At 38.7% G+C, this 21,612-nt stretch overlaps 1 protein-coding gene across 1 annotated transcript in view; it reads right to left on the bottom strand.

Moving 5' to 3' along the window:
• Positions 1 to 21,612, bottom strand: part of CACHD1 (cache domain containing 1) — a 199,587-nt gene that overhangs the window by 67,002 nt on the left and 110,973 nt on the right. Inside the window, exon 4 of the mRNA XM_090269564.1 lies at positions 514 to 620. Within this exon, the coding sequence (XP_090125690.1) occupies positions 514 to 620 (107 nt within the window). The remainder of the gene's footprint in view (positions 1 to 513; positions 621 to 21,612) is intronic.

Below are 21,612 nucleotides of genomic sequence, written 5' to 3'. Positions count from 1 at the left end.
TAGTAGTTATTACTACTGCATATAACTGAGTTTCACTGAGACCATGAAGAAAGTTCAAACTCAATATAAAGCATCATGACACTGTTTATCAATAGAAAAGCTCATCATTCTTCCAAAACACGATCTGAAACAAATTAAAAATTATAAATAGGAAATATACATGAAATTCAACACCTCCTTTTGAAAAGATAACTGGGTCTCTAAAATAACCTTTGCAATAACAAATATAAAATTCCTAACAAATGAAATGACAGATTAAAGAACCCAGCAAGGTGCTTGGTATATGCTAGAAATAGTTACAGAGCAAGTACTTAATATATGGCAGTCAATTTTCTTCTTCCTTTCCCTCTTCTGCATGTCAACTTTCTAGCAAGAAATGTCCTCTTTTATATCTCTTTTAAGTATATATTTTTCTTCAAAATTTAAAGGAAAATATCTAAAGCAAAATGTTTATTCCTATACCTGAATGTGGTGCAATATAGTTTATTTTTATAAAACTGAAAGAGCACTGACCTGAATTTAAGTCTCGTCCTGGATTGAAGGCCCGGCTATTAACAGTGGTAGAAAGTCGATCACAACTAATTGTTCTAGATACATTGGTATTGAAGTTCCCATCAAATCTGAAAGGATAGGAGAAAAATTAGTGATATTTATTTGGTGGTTATTCAGTCTAGAAAAACAAATCAACAGAATAAGAGTTCATATTGTATATAAAAGACGTCAGCTCATAAACCATATAACTGTGATTTAGATTTTAAATATTAAAAAAAAAAAATCATGCAGAACAGTTTGGGGGGAAAAAAAACAACATTTGCATCCAGAAGGTTTTAGAAATCAATTTCAATTCTAAGGAGATAAAGAAATAACCACCCTTCAAACCAACTTTTCTTCCATGAATCTGAGTCAGGTAAAATCATGGAAAATAGAATTACATTAGAATTATAAAAATTCAGACTTGAGCTCTGATGTTACACATGAAACAATTATTTAAATTATCCGATCTGAAAATCAACAACCAAGAGCAAAAATAGATAGTAGTGAAGGAGAAAGAATGGCTACAGAGTAGGAAAGATCTAGATTTGAATCTCGGCTAGGTCACTACTAAATGTTTGTCCTTGGACAAATTGTTTAATTTTTTTGAGTCTCAGTTTTCTTATCTGGAAAAAAAATAAAGAAATAAGAAATAATAAAACTTATTTTCCAAAGCTGTAAAAACTATTATAGGTAATGTAGCAAAGTTTCTTTCATTCTACATGACATAGCTTGCACTATCTAGACTCTAATGTAAATAAGGTCTTTTCTGCTTTCTGGTGGTAGTGCAATGCTAGTACTAGAGCTAGAATAATGTTAGTACTTTGGCTAGTAGCTGATCAATAAATACTACTGTAATCAATGGCTCATTTGCTAAGTTAACAACAGTCTTCAAGAAAATAACAGGAAAATGTACCAACTCATCAGTCACTAAGAGTTTGGTGTTTTTTATTTTATTTTATTTAAGTGAATTCAATTCAGAAATAGCAAAAAAGAAAAAAATCTGAACTTTTAAGTAACCTATTTAGGATTTCAGATACTGGGAGGACTCATGCCATTTCTGAGTCCACCCCTCCCCAAAGATAAATTCAATCTGAAATTAGTTTTTTTTTTTTGTTTTTTTTTTGACTTGTGTTAAAATTTGTACCTCAGATGATAAATGCCATTCATGAAATTCCATTACCACAGGCAGAGAGGCTGTACCACCTATATTACCTAGGAGGAACAATCCCAAAACTCAAGATCCACTTGATTGTTCACATGAACTTTGATTATCTGTTGATCACATCACATAAGAGCTACAAAACTGAACAGACTGTGTAAGCAAGGGGGTTAGGTTTCCCCATGGTGTGTTGGGTTCCAAGGAAAAAGTTAAACATTGTGTTTTGAAACAGATCATCTCAAAGGAGGAGGGAACTGGATTTTAAGAGGCCTTTAGCCCAGCCTTTCCCCCACTACAGAATTACATCAACGTTATCGATTGTGCCTCCAAGGACACAGTTGCTCCACCATGTGGTCACCCTTCTTGGACCTGCTCCAATCTGTCTAGACGAGAAGACTGCTGCCTTGAAACCCACAGATGGAGAGAAGAGAAGAGATTAGTGCATCAGCAGCTGGCTCTGTGCTGCTGGCCAAGCAGTATAATCTCACTGTCCCCCTCTTGTTTAGCACTTGAACTTCTGTAAAGCAACAGCAGTACACAAGTGACTCACCTGCTCTCCGTGCTCTAAATGCCACATTAAACCCATGCCCTCATGTACTTTGTAGTAAGACCAGATAATATTTAGGCTTTTGTGGGTCTGCCTGCAACTCACATCTGGACTTCACTGGTCAAATTACAAATCCCTTTTAGACCTACCCACTTCACAATTGGGAACAGCGACACCAAGGATCACACAGTCAGGGATCTAAAACGAACTTGAGTTCCCATCACCTAACTTCCTGTCCAAGGACGAGCCTCACACTGCACTGCTTAATTAAAGTGGCATATAAGGAAGAACATGCTGAAAGGGGCCACTCAAGACTCACTGAAAATTTCTTCCAGATGAAGTGTAAGTTTGGAGAGAGTCCCTTTCTCCCTAGGTGAAGTCTCCACAGCTAGGGCCTGTGCTATCAATTCCACCCCTTGAGAAGGCCCAAGTCCAGTACTGGGCACACATAGACTCCCTGGGCCTTTGAGAAATGAAAGCTGGCTCCTGGGTACTGGGGAGACCAGGTAGCTATTTTTATAGATTGTTTTCTTTTCTGTACTGAAAAGACCATCTCTAAGAGCATTAAAGAAAACATTCATATAAAAAATGACTCATTAACAAAAGCAGGCGCTCAGTAAATATTTGTCAGTCGTAAAAAGGCTTCACAATGTAGAGCCTGTCGTCAATAATCTACCCAACCTTTTCTTCCCATTACCTTCCAACCTATCCTTCTAACCAGACCAGTCCCTCAACTGCTAGATCCCAACTGTAGTTAGTGCTCTCCAGGGTCCACTGCACCCGTACAAAGCCAGCTCTTCACAGCCTCCTCCCTGAACGCTCTCCTGTCACTTCCAGCCTGTGATGGCCCTTTCCGCCTCCAAACTGACCAGTGTCATTCTGCATCTTAATCCATGCTTGTGTCTCTTCTCCTATTTTCACATTGTCTTGAAATCAGGCTTAACATAGTCTTGTCATGGTTGATGTCTGTTAGACACAGATTGACTGGTTTTAGATTCTGTCTATACCAACAAAATACTAACCAATAGTAATTTTAAAGTAAGATTTATTATAAATAACAAGCAAATTATCTTCCTTATTTTGCCTTCTCTGATTTTGTTATGGAAGCCTTATGGTCTAAACTCGAGCACCAGCACCTGACTCCCAGTTCTCCCTAAAACCTTTCACATATTTGAGAAGCCTTCGTTCCCCTGATGGGACTGCAGGTCACTTGAGGGGTTATATTTCTCTCTCAGGTCTAGCACATTGCTGGGAACATGCACGCCATCAATTCTCATTAGTGACACTCTAATGAGGAAGGGCAGAGGGCTAAGTCACTGGAAAGGTCTGGGTGTTTTATTCAATCAAAGCTATATGATGACTAAGGCACTGCCACCCTGGCAAAGCATAATTATGTCACTGTCAGGAGCATGGGCTTGAGAGGCACAAAGACCTGGACTGGATATATATAAAACTCTTGCACGTAACTCACATTTTCTAAGCCTCTGCTCCCCTCATCTATAAAATGGTACTAATAATAGTACCTATTTCACAAAGTGTTAAGAATTAAATCAGAAAATGATTCTTAAGAGCCTAGTATATAGTAAAAATTTAGTAAATACTAATAACCAGTATTAAATATATTAGTAATGATAACAGTTAACAGCTACTAAGTGCTTATTATGTCAAGTACATTTCAAGTACTTTTTGTGGATTAACTTATCTAGTCTTCTCAAATTCTGGGGGAAATACTATTATTATCTCCATTTGAAGACCAGGAAACTGAGGAACAAAAACTTTAAATTAAGAAGCTCCAGGTTCACAGCTGGGGATGTGAACCAAGAGGTGAAGATACTGTGTTTGAGCTCTCATTCATAAAAAACACATTACACTGTATCTCAATAAATCAACAAATAAGTCACCAACATGATCTAAGACAGCTAAAGTAGAATTCAGTTCTCTCAAAGGAAAGGATTACACTGAAAGATTGCACGGCTTAGAGGAAAGCTCTGCTTTTAGAAAATGACAGTAGCTAAACGTAAGGCTTCACAATAGCTAGAGAGAAAGAACTCTATGGACAAAGTGTGGATGAGGAAGCTATTAAAAGACAGATGTTCTCTATTAATTATAAATAACTTAATTTTAAAAAAATATTCACCACTGGCATAGCTATGGAATTGGCCAATTTAAGATATTTTATTATTCCATTCAAGACAAGCCTCAAGCTCCCTTCCCGTTCACCACTGAAATCTCAGCGGTTTCAGGATAGAAGAGCTAACATACATACATTGTCTGCATGGAACAGATACACAGCAGACCTGGGGCCAGTTCATACTTGTTTCGTCCTTTTCCTGGTACCAGCTTTCTCCTCTGAGGAAAAAAACCCCAGCATTCTGGTAATCTGAGGACCCTGAACGAATGGCTTACGTACAACAAAGATAATATAAAACAGAAGTAAGAAAAGACCAAGGAACAGAAAATTGCACTGAATTCTGAAAAATTCTCACACAGGACAATGAGTACAGGATGCTGAGTAACAATTTAAGTTTCATGTGAATGTAGGCAGGACAGAACATACAGCTCAGGGAAACTCCAGCTGACGTGGTACCAACACACAGCCTTACAGAGATCAAACTGGATCCGAAAATAAAACGTAAAATGCCGGGAAAAGTTCTTTTTCTGAAGGAATCCACAGAATTTTCCTGATGTCTTATTAGAGTTAATAAATAACCCCCTTGCAGGAGAACCTCAGCCAGAAGGCAATTTGACCACTCTGCCCGTGAGCTCAAGGACATCTGGGTTCCGAAGTTTACCAGTACGGGTGAAAACAGATTATTACTTCATTTCAGAATATGATTTATTTTGATTCTTGCTTCACGAGTAACCTGCATGTAGTGAATGCTGGCGGTTTTCAGTGAATTTACTCCTATCAACCCACTCCCCCCGCACCCCCCTCCCCGCCACATTCTGATATTTCAAGAATTCAGAGACATGCCAACCACTCTCCTGCTTCTCAATAGATGCTACTAAGTGGCAACAGTCTCACTGTGGTCTCAACTGTCTGAGCCTTGGAGCCCGCACGCCCCAGCTGAGTGAAGAAATGAGCCTCTGTTGCTATCCCTGCCTACGCCACTGACCCATTGACGGACTTGTCAGATAGGGAAACAGGTGTCAACAGGGGGCTTAAGAGATACAGGAGAACAGTGTGTCCTAAGCTGGTGAGCAGTTAGGAGAAAAAAATTACAAGAGCCAAACCCCTGTGATTATCTCTTCATCGACACTCACTAGTGCCTGCTTTTCTTCTGGACTCCAAACACTGGAGGGAAACGAACCCAGCCATCTTGTTACAGTATAGCTACCTCCGGGCCCCCGAGGAATGGTTGCCTTGCCTAAGACAGGAACGCATTTTATGAATGTGTGCCATTTATAAAAAGAAACATGCCATTCACACTGATTTGGAGACTACGAGAAATATAAAGTTCATGCTTATGATACTTTATCAAAACACGTCACTTACTCCTAGGGGTTGCCTAAAAGATTTTTCATTGAGAAGTATATTAGCTGCCAGTCTCATTTTATGTAATTCTAGGTTTATGGAAAGGGCAGGAGATGGTATAATAATAAATTTTCACATAAAATGAGTAGGCAATTCAAATTACCTTTATATATGTGCTTTAAAAAAGGATTAACAATAAGAGAATAATCCTTTCTAAATCTCCTGTAGATCCTCTCTGAAAAAAAGGGAGATATTGGATTATGATTGCTTTCTATGCTTATTTTTATAAGATAAAACCAGTGTCTGAAATTCAGTTTCAAGAGAAATAACTCCATCTTTCCTAGCCCCTTAAGTTAAAAGAAAAACTTCCTTCTGGATTTACTTTCATGAACAACTGATCGAAACTGCATCCCGAGGGAGAAAACAGAACTGTGACTCCCACTTTGATCTCTTCCCCATGGAGAAATTCACTCCCTGCCTGGCTTGCAAGATGTTCATTTGATTGACGTTTGCTCTGATGTGCAAACTGCTTTGAACTTCAGACATTTAATTCCCATCAGGCTGCAGTCATTTTTATTCTCCTTCAACAGGATTTACAAGCAGGAGATCAGCAAATGTAGAAGATAAAATAAATTTGCAGAAGCTTTGAATCTTACATCAAAACTGTTCAAGTGAGTTCCAATTGGATTTCATTCAGCCTCGATTCACAGTGCAAATCAACTTTTCGGTGGAGTCCCAGTTTAGAAAGAGAAAGATATAAAAGGAAAGAGACACATGCACCAGTTGGGGTTTACGTCCTGAATCTCTTTCTTGGTCTTTGTTTAAATTTCCTATGGAAAGTGATTTGCCTGGCAAAACCACACCCACAGTTCCAAGAATGGTGGTGAAATGTAGTATTATTCATGGACACATTTTTTTTTACGGTCCTATTTTAAAAAGCAAATCCCTGAGGGTATCTCAGAAGAGAAAGGCTTAAATTGAAAAGGGGAGTCCATAAACAAAACCAATATGATGACAGCGAAACATCATAATGAATATTCTTTAAGTGTCTGCTTGTTTTTAATCACTGTTAAAATACTGAGACAGGCGCAAAAGGTTAAAAAAAAAAATCACGCCACTTCTTCTGGAAGCAAAACCTGGTATCAGAGCAGAAGCTAGTGGGAAGCAGATGCAGTGGGACTTCTGACACAGCTCACAAGCAAGGCAGGCTCCGGCTTCCAGGCTGCTCACCTCTCAGGTTCCATTTTAAGAACAGAACACATTTTCCCGGGCAGTAAAGGAGGCCAAACCCGTTGACCAGTAGCTGAAGGAGCCTTAAAAGATGATCTGGACACTGAGAAACAACATGCCCTCCAGACCCTCTAGTCCTAGTAACAGCCAACAGTGCCTGGTTTACTATGATACAAGGGAGAACGTATTACTTCACTTCCATTCAACCAGGTTCCTGCTCATTCTTTCTGGGAAGTGTCTGCTCTCCAAATATTTGAGCAACACCAGTTGAAAAGAATTAAACAAGAACCCCCTTATCTTCCACTTAACCACCCATGAGAATAAAGTTAAACAAAGAAAGAGCTAAGATAAAAATCAAACATCTGTACTGGCAAATATTTAAACTGTTTGAATGGTGGAGGAAGGGGTAAGAGTGGGATCACTTCAAAAAAATAACTATCACATTCATAAAGTAAATGATACTTGAACACCCCCTCCCAACTGCGTTTACTTATTCAAACACCTAAATTAATGGGCAAACTGAAAAGCTGTCAAATAACGCGTAATCATGTTCCAAGAAATGGCGTTTCCTTCCATCTCTGCAGAGATTGGAGAGATAAGTCACATTCTTCTTGCTCTTATCAGCAATAAGGATTAAACCTTCAGGGTTCAGCAACTCAGCCAGAGTGGAAACAAGGGCTGCTTTCAAATGTCCTTGGAAGGTAAGGTTTTCAGAGCAATATAGCATCTCCCTCTCTCTCCATTCGAGTCTAAGTATCACACAAAGCAGCCATATTTCTTTTTCACTTCCCCACCAAAACAGATCACGGAGAGGAGGCCCTGCTGCGATCTTGGGTCTCATGTCTAGATTCCAAGTATTATCCATTTAATCCGCTTTCCCACACAAGCTTGAGAGACTGCACAGGTGAACATGAAGGGGGTTGGAAGCGGATCTAAAACCACATTAAACGTTTATCTTTATCTTCCTCATCGTCAGGTTGGGGCAGGGTGCATGAAGAAAAAAAGCAGAGTATCTGGAAGAATAAAGGGGAAAACAGGCAGGTGGACAGAGGCCTGGTAAGGGTGGGATCTGCAGGCTCCATTTGTTTTCCTCCTTAGCCCGTGTCCATCCTGCCACGTGACCTCAAAAAAGGACTTAATAGATTTTAAAATAATCTATGTATACACTTTTATCCCTTGCTAGTTAATACACACAGAGAGATGCTTTCCTATGTTTATCTCCAGGGCAGAGCCCTGTAAAGTGCACCAGTTTAGTAAATGTCTGCTGAATGAGTAAATGCAGAACGCAGAAAACCCAAGAGACTGAGCCTTTCTAGGACTATAGACCAGAGATTGTAAATTCATGTGTTTTCTTCTTGCATGCACACTGAGTAGTTAGTAAACAGCAGACAACTGTGAGTGGCAGGACCCGGAAAGCAAGGAGAAGCACTAACAATCTCAGAGGTAACCGATGATCTTGAAGATGAACTGGTTCAATCTCTCAGGCACACTATGCACTGTGGGAAGAGGTCTGTCCAAACCTCCCTGTTCTCTAGAAGAAACATGAAACATCAGATATGGAATACTTATGGCCAATGGGTCCTCAAAAGAAATTACTGACCCAATATTAAAAAGCTAATAAAGCACCCCAGCTGGTGTGGCTCAATTAGTTGGGCATCATCCCATAAACCCGAAGGTCGCTGGTTTGATTCCTGGTCAGGGTACATGCCTGGGTTGTGGGTTCAGTCCTGGGTTGGTGTGTGTACAGAAGGTAACTGATTGATATGTCTCTCTCACACTGATGTTTCTCTCCCTCTCTTTCTTACTCTCTTCCCCTAGTTAAAAAGGTTAATAAAGCTATGAGTGTGAAGATAGATATGTACATCATCATACCAAACAAACCACACCCCCAAAAGACATTATAGATGGATTGCTTTTTAAATCTTGGCCTTATCTGAAAACACAGAATTTTTGCATAAGAAAACACAAAAATCTCGAGGGAAGTTTCTGGTCCTCTGCTATACAATAGGGTCTATTTCTTAAGGCTGGCAATTTCTTTGAGAGACCAGATTTTCAGGAATGAAGAGAGGGAGGGCAAGAGTGAGGGAAGATGGAATGAAATCAAAGACTCTCTTCATAAAATCTATAAAAGGCCACTGGTGAAATTCTGTATTCTAAGTAGAGTGGCAGGTCTCCCGTCCTTCCTTCAGTGAAGGTCACACAAGGAAAATTCAGAAAGCAAGATTGTCAGCAGAGCCAAATGCAGGTGCTTTCTGCTGTGATGATGCTCATCAATGTTCTAGAGATAACGACATCTATCTATACACACACACGCGCGCATAAGTGACACAAATTGCTGCAGGAACGTGTTTTTAAGACTGAAAAACAAGCTAACCAGATGATGGGAGCGTAATATTCAGCCAATTTAGACACTTTGGAGAGTCACACAATAGCCTCAAGTAAAATTCTAGGAAGAAATATATAGTTTAGCATTTCAAGAGCCAGATAAACCATTCCAAATTTACCACTGGTCAAAATATTTTACCATTAAACGAAAATTATTTGGAATCAGGAAACCTGGATTCCAAACCAAGTTCCCTGAGGCCTGACACAACCTATCTGACCTACATCCTCACTGGCAAAATGGGGGTGACAGTTGGGAGAGGATAGTTATCTACCACTGTTGAGAGGCTCATAAGAAGAAGCTAATGTAAGTAACACAATGTTTACAGAAGTAAAAGCCCAAAAAGGAATTTACTGAAGTATAAACATACGCAACTCTTTTACATAAGTTAAATAATGTAACTGAGTAGGTCTTCTGTAATGTAAAACATTCTGCAAAATCTTTATTAAATCTTGAGCTCAAGTCCCTCTGGCACCAATAGCCATAAAGATGGTATCTGTAAAATTTTGCCTGTCTGCAGGTAACAACAGTTTTTAAAGGGATTGGAGGTGAAAGTTTGAGATAAAGCAGAAAGAATGACCTGAAAGACTAAGGCTCACCATCCAGTACTGTAAGGGCAAAAATACAAAACACATCTTCCTGGGGAAATAATAGGACCTGAAATAAAATTAAACTTAGTGGTCAAGGTCCAAGCTTGTCACATTATTTGACCTTGTGACGCCAAGTGTCATACGTGCCATACGTGCAAAAGCACTTGGCTAAGTCACAATGTTGTATTTTTCATAGGAACAGTAATAAGAAATAAATGGTATCTAGAGCTGAACATGCTGCATCGTTTTATTTTTGTGTGTGCTATCTTAAAATAGGACTGGGAAACAATTGGAGTTGCCTACATGCGTGTTAGCTGTTATGTCTAGAAACACTGATTTTATACAAAACTCATTTATAAAAATTTTAAAAGCTCATTAAAGCTATACATTCCAACTTTGTCCTTGTTCCTGAACTGCCATGCATATAACATGATTATGGGGTTGAAAATATTTGTGGGATAAAAAATAATACTACAGGCTAATCTCAACTGTTTGCCAGATACTTCCCAAGAGTGATCCACATGCAATTCAAAATTAAAATCTAGATGTTTATACTGAATTCATCTTTTGACCTTTGTGACACCAAAAGAACAGAAGAACAAGAGTGATAAGTGCAAAAGACCCTGGCTAAGTCACAGTGTTCTATTTTTTAATAAAAATCTAATTTTGCTCTTTCACTCTTTTGTTAATGGATTCCTATCCTGAGACGTTCAATTTAAAATTCAGAACCATCTTTTAAAATCTTCCTCCCTACCCAAACCCCAAGTAAAAACTAGTTGGCAGAACCCAGTAACCTACCACCACCCTGGACGTCTTCTGTCTTCCTACAATTCTTCCTTGAGATGTCATTACTTTTCTCCTGTACTATTAGGATGGCTCAACTTGACAAGCAACATGCCTTTGCACCACAATTTATCCTTCACTTGCAACTAATTCATCTGCCCAAATCACAGACTGGACCTTGCTTTAAAATCTACTGCTTATCGAGAGAAGTTTGTCCATGTGATCAAAGATTCTGAGCCCATCACGGTATGTCTCTTATCTACCACTCCAGCTGGGTCTTCCACCTCACCGCACTCAATGCTTTATGAATTCTTGCTGTTTTCTAGTCAGAAGCATCCTTGCCCCAGATCTACTGTGGAAGTTTCACTCTTCAAAGGCTCAGCTGCCACTTTTCTACAATGTCAGAGTCTAAGAAGCCTCTTTCCATAATCTTTCTTCTCTAAAGGAGTCATTGGATTCCTTTCCTGATGCTTGACAGTCTGCCTTAGCTTACTCTGAGCTCCTGGAGGAATTCATCTTTGTTTATCAGACAGTATCTAGTACAACGTCCTGCACATTAACTCCCTTGAACATGATACAGACAAGTTGAGCAGAAAATGATACAGAGCAGTCCCCCCTTATCTGTAGTTCTGCTTTCCAATTTCCATTACCTGTCATCAACTGCAGTCTGAAAATATTAAATAAAAAATTCCAGAAGTAAACAATTCATAAGTTTTAAATTGCACACCTTTTTGAGGACCACGAAGAAATCTCGTGCCTTTCTGCTCCTTCACACTGGGACCATAAAGCATCCCTTTGTCCACTGTATACACTCCCCGCTCATTAGTCACTCAGGAGCCATCTTGTTCATCAAGTCAGTTGCCCCAGTATTGAAGTACTATTCAAATAATCCTTATTTCACTGGACAATGGCTCCAAAGCACAAGAGCAGTGATTCTGGCAATTTGGATATGGCAAAGAGAAGTTGTAAAGTACTTCCCTTGAGTGATAAAGTAGAAGTTCTTGACTTAAGGAAAGAAAAAATTATAAGATCTGCAGTAAGAACAAATCTTTTATCTTGAAATTGTGAAGAAGGAAAAAGAAATCCATGCTAGTTTTGCAGTAGTACCTCAAACTGCCAAAGTTATAACCACAGCACATGATAAATGCTTAGTTAAGATGAAAAAGGCATTAAATTGGAAGGTGGAAGTCATGAACAGAAAACGGGTTCTGACTGATGGCAGCATGTTGCACCAGAAATCTTTGAGCCTATACAAAGGCTTCAGCAAGGGATCCTCTGAAACAAGTGACTGCATACATACACAGAACGTTATTGCAGTATATTGTTATAATAATTCTATTTTATCATTAATTATTGGTATAAACCTCTTAGTGTGCCTTATTATGATAAATAATAAACTTTATCATAAGTATGTATGTTTAGGAAAAATATAGTGTATTATAGGGTTCAGTTTTTCCTTGGTTTCAGGCACCCGCTGGGGCCTTGGACTGTATCCCCTGTGGTAGAAGGAAAATTATTGTGTACATAAGTATAATATTTGGAAATGTTGTGTTTTTAAATTCACCCTACATACAATCAATTATTAACATTATGATATAGTAATTATTCATAGCCATTATTATTAACCCTTTGAGTGCCATGCATAAATGCTAAAACTCATGTGAGAAATGCCAGGCTATTTTGCTGAGAAATGCAGAGTTTATAAAAAACGTCTATAAAAACATTATTATTCATAATAATTTGCTGAAAATTTCACGACATAGAATAAATACACTCTTTTTTTTTTTTATTTTGGATTTTCAATTACAGTTGTCCCCTTTTCCCCTAATTTCTCTCCCCCACCCAACCCACCTACACTCTTCTTTTGTAAGCAGTGTTCTTTGATGCAATTTAGCAAAAAAAATTATTGCATTAAAATTATTTTATTATAACAATTTTAGAAAAAATAAATTCTTTCCTTCAATATGGCTTTTAAAGTATAATATATGGCATAATGTAAAACCTATGATTATAATTTGAATAAACACACAGCAACATGGATAACAAGCAAGAAGTATGCCAAATATTGAATAAATTTTTGAAAAAAGAAAAAGAAAACTTCCTAACAGACAAAAATAATGAACACAGATGGCATTCACCCTAGAGACATATGTCAGTAGATATCAACAGTGTAAAACAGTTTATAAACAAAACGCTAAGGCTATACAATGAAGCAATGAAAATGTCCATTAGTAAAAGCTTCCTTATCATGCATACCTCAGAGTTTCAAAGATTATTGCAAAAATAAATATAACTAAAAGGACTGTTTAAAATATAGTTAAAAATTATAATAGAATTAATATGTCAGTATTTGAACAAGCATAAAAATGTGAAATTTGGATCAACATGAGAAAAAGTTATATCAGTATATAACCTGAGGTACAAAAAAAGAGAACAAAACATAAAATACAAATTATCCCACTGTTATTTACATTTACAGCCATCGAACAAAAGTCACTGGGAGCAAAGCTGGCACTTTCGGGAAAATCTGCCAGTGTCGTTCACAGCAACATTGGCATTCAAAGGGTTAAGGATAAAATCTAGCTGATAACTAAGTCTATATCAACTTCAGTGTCATATCAGGGCTTACTACAATGATCTAATAAACATATTAAAACAACTATTAGGTATGGGTATAAAAGTACTTGAATTTCTGCCTGCAGGTAAAGTAGTTCAGTAATTCTGACATCATCTTCACCACCAGTCCTCATAAACTGAAGACAAAATCCGGTTTGCTGCCACAGAGTAACTCCTTTAACAAATATTTACTGAGGTCATGTTCAAGCAAGGTATTGAATACAAAGTTAAATTTGACAGGGTCCCTGTAACCGAGAAGGATGAGAGGGCATGCAAAGTGAAGATACGCCTTTGGACCTGCTATCAACCTCTCTCGCAGTTACCCAGAATTAACCTCGGACATCTTTGATTCCCGCCTTTTCCAACAGCCCACACAGTGAGTGCCAACAGCCAAGTTCAGGCTCCCTCTTCATCCTTGCCTATGTGAATGAAACCAGACTGGGTCTTTTAGTCATTATATGGTTGACAAGTAAAATCCCCTAAAAGCTCATGAGTCATCAATTTGTTCCTTTTCTTAAAAATCTTAAATTAATAATCTCCTTCAAGAAACCAGTATTTATTGGTGTCTACTACTAGTCATATAATAATAATAATAAAGTAGCAAGTGAAGGACATTGTCCTTGACTTCATTTCCAGAGCCTAAAGTCTCCTGAATGAAGTTCAGGTTCTTCAGTCTAGCATTTGAGGATCTCTATGAAATGCTATTAATCCAGCTTCTCAGTGGTGTCATCTATCACTTGCTCCAGACATCAGAGCAAATGGCCATTTTCAGCCACGAAGTTCTCTTTATGTTGACCTTTCTCTCCTGGAAATCACTTCCTCCATATCTTTGCATTTTCAAATACTTTTTATTACTTCCACACTCAGCTGAAATGCTCCTCCCATAGACCATTTTACAAATGACAAATTTTTTAAATGAACAAACAAATGAGCAACTGAGTGATTTAACATCTGTAGGCCTTGCTGCATAATATCACCACCACCCCTCCCCTGAGGTAACTCTCAAAAAGAAGAAAACAAATTTCCTCAGAAACTACAGAATGTCCAATTTGGGGCAGTAGGAAAAGTTGCCTCTTTGTGTATGGTGTCAAATTGTGGCCCAGTTTTCTCAACGCCATTTATTTAAGAGACTATCCCCTCCCCATTGTACAATCTTGGCTTCTATGTCATAAATTAACCGACCACATACGCATGAGTTTATTTCTGGGTTCTCTATCCTGTTCCATTGATCTGTGTGTCTGCTTTTGTTTGTTTCCAATATCTTTGTACAGTTCGAAATCAGGGAGCAGATGTCTCCAGCTTTGAAAGCTCCATGGAATAAGAGTCTAGCATCCTTTAATATAAAAATATGAGGGTTCATAAAAATTTAGCTTCAATGTTAGGTTTTCTAGCCCAATTTTCTGTCCTTTCTTTGAAAAGTGGGTGCGATGGTTAATTTTATGTGTCAGTTTGGTTGGACCCTGGTACCCAGATATTTTTGGTCAAACACTATTCCGGGATGTTTCTGTGAAGGATTTTGAGGGATAAATCAATGGACTTGCGTGTGGGCCTCATCCAATTAGTTGAAAGGCTTACAGGACAAAACCCAACCTCCTCCAGGCAAGGAATTCTGCCATCAGACTGAAATTGCAAGTCTTTCTTGAGTCTCCAGCCTGCTGCGCTACCCTGCAGATTTTGGACTTGCATCTCCACAATCACGTGAGCCAATTCCTTAAAATAATTCTCTCTCTCACTCTATTGTTCTGTTTCTTTGGAGAACCCTGAGTAATACAGAAGGTTATAACAGTGGCTATTGATGGGAATTGTAACCAGGAGCCCATTTCTTCATCAGAACCCATGCCAGTTGCTTTGCCTACAGCACAATACCTCCAACAGGTTGACTGATAAGACCTGACTCCTGAATCATATAGTTCTAATGGGCACCAGCTGAGTGTGCATTAAATCTGGCTTCTCAGAAAATGAGATGAGTCCTACCTGTCTTCCCCAGTGACTGTATCAATCTCAGTGGATGCTCCAACTAAAAAAGCAACTTGTAAAATAGCAGGGATCCAATTTCAGAACGGTTCCAAAGTTTCTTCATTTTTCGGAATCAGGGAAGCTTTTGAAGTCTCCCCTGGTGACTATGAGAAGACTCTATAGAGCTACCTCCAGGCGGCTGGCTTCAGAGAGCCTTGGAAACAAGCTGCTTACTTACTCCAGCTTCGTCAGAGTATCACTTTGTCATCTCAAATCTAATCTAGATGCTTTAATGCCAGTTCCTACCCTGATTAATTAACTAACAAGCACTAACTGAGAGAGGTTAATAGCACTGAATCCACTTGGAGACACAAAAAAGACCTAAGTTCATCTTCCCAGTATTCCCACTTTAGTTTACCCTCTCCATTGCTTCCTTCTTCTTAAACAATGACATCAAAAATAAAAAATAAGAATGCAACCAGGCAGGAGCATCCAGAGAAGAGGCTGGGGAACAGAGGGAGAAAAATGGATTAAGAGATGTGGCAGATAAAATTATTGATGGGTTTATGTAGAAGCCAAGTGCTGGCAGGGCCTCCTGACTAAACAACAGCTTCTGATGCACACAGCAGAGCGCCACCTCTGTGACAAGCCAGGTTTCTGGAGTAGATAGTCTTCGTGTTATGCATAATGGAGCTATATTCTTTAAATTTGAGAGAATGAGAATACATGCTTAAGTTGCAATAAAAGGACATACACATGGATAAGACATTTTATTAAGTCAAATTCATTACATTTTATAGACTGTTAAGATCATGAGCTGCAAAATCACATGTAACGTGGGCCGAGCAGGCAATGAAGTTGGGGGAATGGGCAGGTATAGTACAACATGGACTTGCGGGAGCTGTGGTGAACGGGAGAATGCATGCCCTGTCTTCAAGCGGGAGCTGCCCTTCACAGAAGCTGTTGCCCAATGGGAATGTGGACTCGCTATTGTCTTCTGACTTCGGAGAAGACAGAGACTTGGGTTTTGAACATGGGTAACCTTCCAAAGTTTAAAAGCTGACAACAGATTTTAAACCCTACCAATTCAAAAACCTTTAACACATTTTGTGGGGCCAAGGTAAACACATCTGTAGGCTAGATACAGTCTGTGAGTGTAATTATGAGTTTGTGTGTCTGTACACTTCTTGTGGGACACCCCAGGATCTCATGCGCCCTCATCACCTGACACAACACAAAGGGAGCTGTGAGTAAATTACATGAATAAGTGAACTTTTTTCAAAATTATGTTATTGTACATGATACCACTGAAAATGAACTTGTCTTAGATTAAGCCTTAATTTATCTTTTTTTCCATATTTGAGAATGTTGATTCTTCAGATCATTCCTTCAACAAACAATGATGGAGTGCTAATCATTAGACAGGGTCCTGTAAAAAATAATTAACTTTTAGGGCTCCTGTATAAGATTTTAAGAGTTGACTGATTTGAGAAGGAAAGTATCAAAATTATCTGAAAAACCAGATTTTCTGCAGCTTTCCAGTTTCTCTCAGGTGTTATCATAGTATAACTTTCAGGGTGTAATCTGAAGAATGCTCTATAATAAAATGCTTTTAAAGCTCCTCTCTTTGGCACTGGGAATTTATTTTTAGAAGATGCATTATTAAGACAGAGAGAAAAACCAAATATTAATATCAGTAAAAATGAAAGTCTATGCCTAAAACAAAAGTGAAAAGTTTTTCCCTCATATTAGTTTATCTTTAATACATTTGAAGAAGAAGCAAGGTCAACAGGCCACAGACACTTAAAATGTTAGTAACAAGTAGCTAGAGTGCCACTGGGCCAGTGTAGCATTTTAAAAAATGTTTATAGGGTCCATATATTTAAAAAATGGACAAGATCCAGATTTAAGATTGAAGATCCTTTATCTCAAGTCCAATTCCTTATATTTTTATAATGGTTGTATTAATACATATGCATGTGGCCAGATGTTAAAAGAACGTCAGAAACAATCTTGAGTCCATTTTTCATAAACTTCAGTCGTTACCATATCTACCATACTTCAAAAATATTCACTTAATATTTTTATTTCATTTAATACACTTTTTAACTAGGTGTATTTATTTTTAAAAAGAAAATTTGTTACTGCCATAAGAGAAAAAGCAATACCCCTTGACTTAGAGGATAATATTGAAATAAATAATTATTACATTTATAAGTTATGACCTAAAAACATCTCCTGATGAGGTAGGTACTATTGTTATTTTCATCTCATGGATAAGGAAATAACCCTGCATGGTAGGTACTATCTCACTGGTAAGGAAACTGAAGCTCAGAATGAAGTGATTTCCCAAGGCCAACTTATGAGTGAAGAAGGTATGACTCTAAACCAATTGCCTGGCATTATTTTCAATCATGTCTTTAAATTGCTTTCCAAGACTGGAATTTAACTCCAACATGAACTCCCTAAGATTCAAACTGTAGACATTTTCAGAGAGATTAGAATACGGGAAAGAGAAAACTGAAAATGTGTTCAATAGGATACCAGAACAGTTATAGAATGCAGAGAAAACTGTTTTATGAGGGACCGGAACAAAGGCAGCTAAGTATTCTTACCCTGGTTCACTTATTATTAACTCTTTCCACTTTTGAAGCTTCATTTAAAAAGGTGAGAGTATTGTAATTTTAGAAAGTGTTATTGTTCAGCTAGTGGCTAGAAAAGCATCAGTTCAGAGTTCACTCCAAAAATTCCTACACACATGTCCCTGGAAAGTGAGCTCAATGCACAGCCAAGATGACTTACTTAAGAGACAGGGTAGACATCACTTTCCAACTCTGCGACAAACAGGTATTATCAGATATCTCTTTAATGTGCCACCAGAGGGGCCTGTCTTTTGCTCATCTGTACATCATCTGATTACTCAACACTGGAATCAGAACTGCCCTGGTCTTTCAAGATTCATCTGAAATGACAGTTCTCAGTTTCAATCAACTACTAGTGAGGAGAGAAGACAGCATCAGAGCTTTACAGAGTCCCCATTCCACATTCAATGTTGAAGTCTAACCTCTGAATCTAACCTCTGAAGGAGGAACAGCCTCTCACACTAACCTGCTTACTCAGCAGCATGCATCCTTCCAGGAGTACAATTAAGGTCTCCTGGATGTTATAATGAACTAAATGAGAAATTCCTGGAGGGAAGAAACTAAATACATTTTATGTTTTACTGTAAACACTAAAAGGTAGATCACTGGATTTTGCCAAAAATCTGGATGACTATCTCAGACCTCCACCCTTATCTCTGCATATTCAAAATGGAAATGACAGTCCTTTCCCCAAAACATTTTGATGTAACTCCTCCCAAATTTTTAATGTGTGCATGTGTGTGTATGTCTGTATGTGTGGCCATCTTCATAAGTAAGCAAATATTCTTCTACAGCATGGCTGCGTCTTACCATCTCACTTTTATAGGATACAATTTCCTTAACTATCCCCTATTGTTAGGAAGTTAGGGTCTTTACTAAATGGCACTACAACGACTTTCTTTACATGTTTATCTTTATAAACATGTCTGATTATTTTCTTGTGATATTCCTTGAAATGACTAGATCAAATACGATGCATATCTCTCAAGTTTATAGTCTTTTGTGATGATACCCACCTGGTATATTTCTGTTTCGAGGAACCACAGCACCTCTCAGCTGTGTCACATTTTGCCTTAAGTACAAATTATGTTCAGTATTTGCCCCCACTCCAGTAATTTTTAAATTTTCTGAGACTGGACATCCCTTTACTCATTCCCATATTCAAATCAATTTAAATTCCAACAAAGACTCATTAAACCCAATTGCCAGGTGCTGGGGTAAAAATGGATGAGGTGTAATCCTTGCCCAGAATAGCAGAGGAGGTAGACTCACGACCAAAAATGCATGACCTGCTTGTTTAAGTTCTGCACATATTAGAGGTGTGTGAAACTTACTATGCGAACAAAAGAGGGGGCAATGGACTTTTGCAGGGACAAAGGGAAATAAGGAGGGGAAAAGAGGAGGCTAATTGTTGAGTTACTTCTTGAAACATTACGAGAAATTCTCCTGGTCCGCAAGTAACGGGAAGGAGACATATGGGTAGATTCACCAGCAGATGCTAGTCCATTTAAGCTTCTGTTTCATCTAAGCAATAGGTCCACTTAGGAAATCATGAAGCTCTCTCTAATCTTCTAAGTCAGGACTTTTCAACCTCTGCACCACTAATATTTTGAGCCAGACACTTCATTGTTTGGGGTGCTATCTTGTGCATTATAGGGTGTGAGTAACATCTTTGGCTTCTATTCACTAGATGCCAGTAGCAACTGTCCCTACCTTCCAACTTTGAGAACTGAACATGTGCCCAGACATTGCCAACTGTCCCCTGATGGGGGGAAATCCCCTGGTTGAGGATCACTGTTTTAAAAGTAATTCTAGGGATTTCTGGTCAAGATGGAGGCATAGGTAGACACACTTTGCCTGTGCACACAACTACAAAGAGAATTACAACTAAATCTCAAAACTAATAACAGCCAGAACTGTCAGAAAATCAAATTGTACAGAAGTCTCACAACCAAGGACTTAAAGAAGCCACATTCATCCAGATAGGAAGGAGAAGTGGAGAGGCGGAGATGGGGCAGACAGGTGAGGACACACAGTGTGATGTGAAGAAGTGGTGGTGGCAGTGGCGGAAAGGGCATGGGCAGTCCCACATCCATCTGTGGTGGATAAAACATGGGAGGGATACCTTGGGAGTGAGCTTTACCAGCCCCCGGCCAGACAGCAGAGCCCAGTGTTCCAGCACCAGGAAGATAAATCCCCATAACTTCTGGCTATAAAAACCAGTGGGGGTTGAAGTGGCGGAAGAAACTGCCAGATTTTCAGGGAACTCCACTAAAAGGGTCTGCAAAGTCTTAAAACATATGCAAACCCACCCACTCTGGCATTCACCACCAGGGAGACAGCTGGAAGGGTGCCAGTCACATACGGGGAGTGGGTGAAGTGACTGGATATGGGGCGAGTGCCAGGAAAACCCCCAGAAGCCAGGCAGTAGCATAGTCCCCTCTCCGTGCCCTCCCCCCACAGAGCCAGAAAGCGCTGAAGTGGGTTGCCCCCCTGGTGATTACCTAAGGCTCCACCCCACACAGTTTACAGGTGTCTTTTACAGGGAGTCAAAAGCAGCTCTACCTAATACACAGAAACAAACAGGCTGCCAAACTGAGGAGACAAAGAAGTATGGCCCAAATGAAATAACAGAACAAAACCCCAGAAAAGATCTAAATGAAACAGATAGCCAACCAATCAGATGCAGAATTCAAAACACTGGTGATTGTGGTACTCAAGAGAACTCACTGAGTACAGCAATAGCATAAAGGAAGAAATGAAGGTTATACTAAGTGAAACAAAGAAAAATCTACAGGGAACCAATAGAGAAGGGAAGGAAGCCAGGATTTAAATCAATGATTTGGAACATAAAGAAGAAATAAACATTCAACCAGAAAGAAAGAAGAAACAAAAACTCAAAAAAATGAGGGAAGTATAAGAAGCCTCTGGGACATCTCCAAATGTACCAACATCTGAATCAAAGGAGTGCCAGAAAAAGAGGAAGAGCAAGAAATTGAAAATTTATTTGAAAAAATAATGAAAGAAAATGTCCCTAATTTGGTGAAGGAAATAGACATACAAATCCAGGAAGCACTGAGAGTCCCAAACAAGTTGGACCCAAAGAGGACTTCACCAAGACACGTCATAATTAAAATGTCAAAGGTTAAAAATAAAGAGAGAATCTTAAAAGCAGCAAGAGAAAAGTTGAGTTACCTACAAAGGAGTTCCCATAAGACTACTAGCTGGTTTCTCAAAAAAAATTTTGCAGGCAAGAAGGGGCTGGCAAGAAGCATTCAAAGTGATGAGAAGCAAGGACCTACAACCAAGATTACTCTGTCCAGCAAAGCTATCATTTAGAATGGAAGGACAAATAAAGTGCTTCCCAGATAAGGTAAAGCTAAAGGAGTTCATCATCACCAAGCCATTATTATATGAAACGTTAAAGGGACTTATTTAAGAAAAAGAAGGTCAAAACTATGAACATTAAATTGTCAACAAACTTACAACTATCAATGTTTGAATCTAAAAAACAAAAACAAATTAAGCAAACAATGAGAACAGGAACAGAATCAAGGTATAGAGATCCTCTGGAGGGTTATCACCTGGGAGGGGGAACAGGGAGAATAGGGGAAAAGGTTCAGTAATTAAGAAGTATAAATTGGTAGAACAAAATAGACAGGGGGACATTAAGAACAGTATAGGAAATGGAGAAGCC

This window comes from Furipterus horrens, unplaced genomic scaffold, assembly GCF_987537825.1.
Source record: "Furipterus horrens unplaced genomic scaffold, mFurHor1.1.pri manual_scaffold_3, whole genome shotgun sequence".
NCBI lineage: Eukaryota > Metazoa > Chordata > Mammalia > Chiroptera > Furipteridae > Furipterus > Furipterus horrens.
This window is presented reverse-complemented; position numbering and strand designations above follow the sequence as displayed.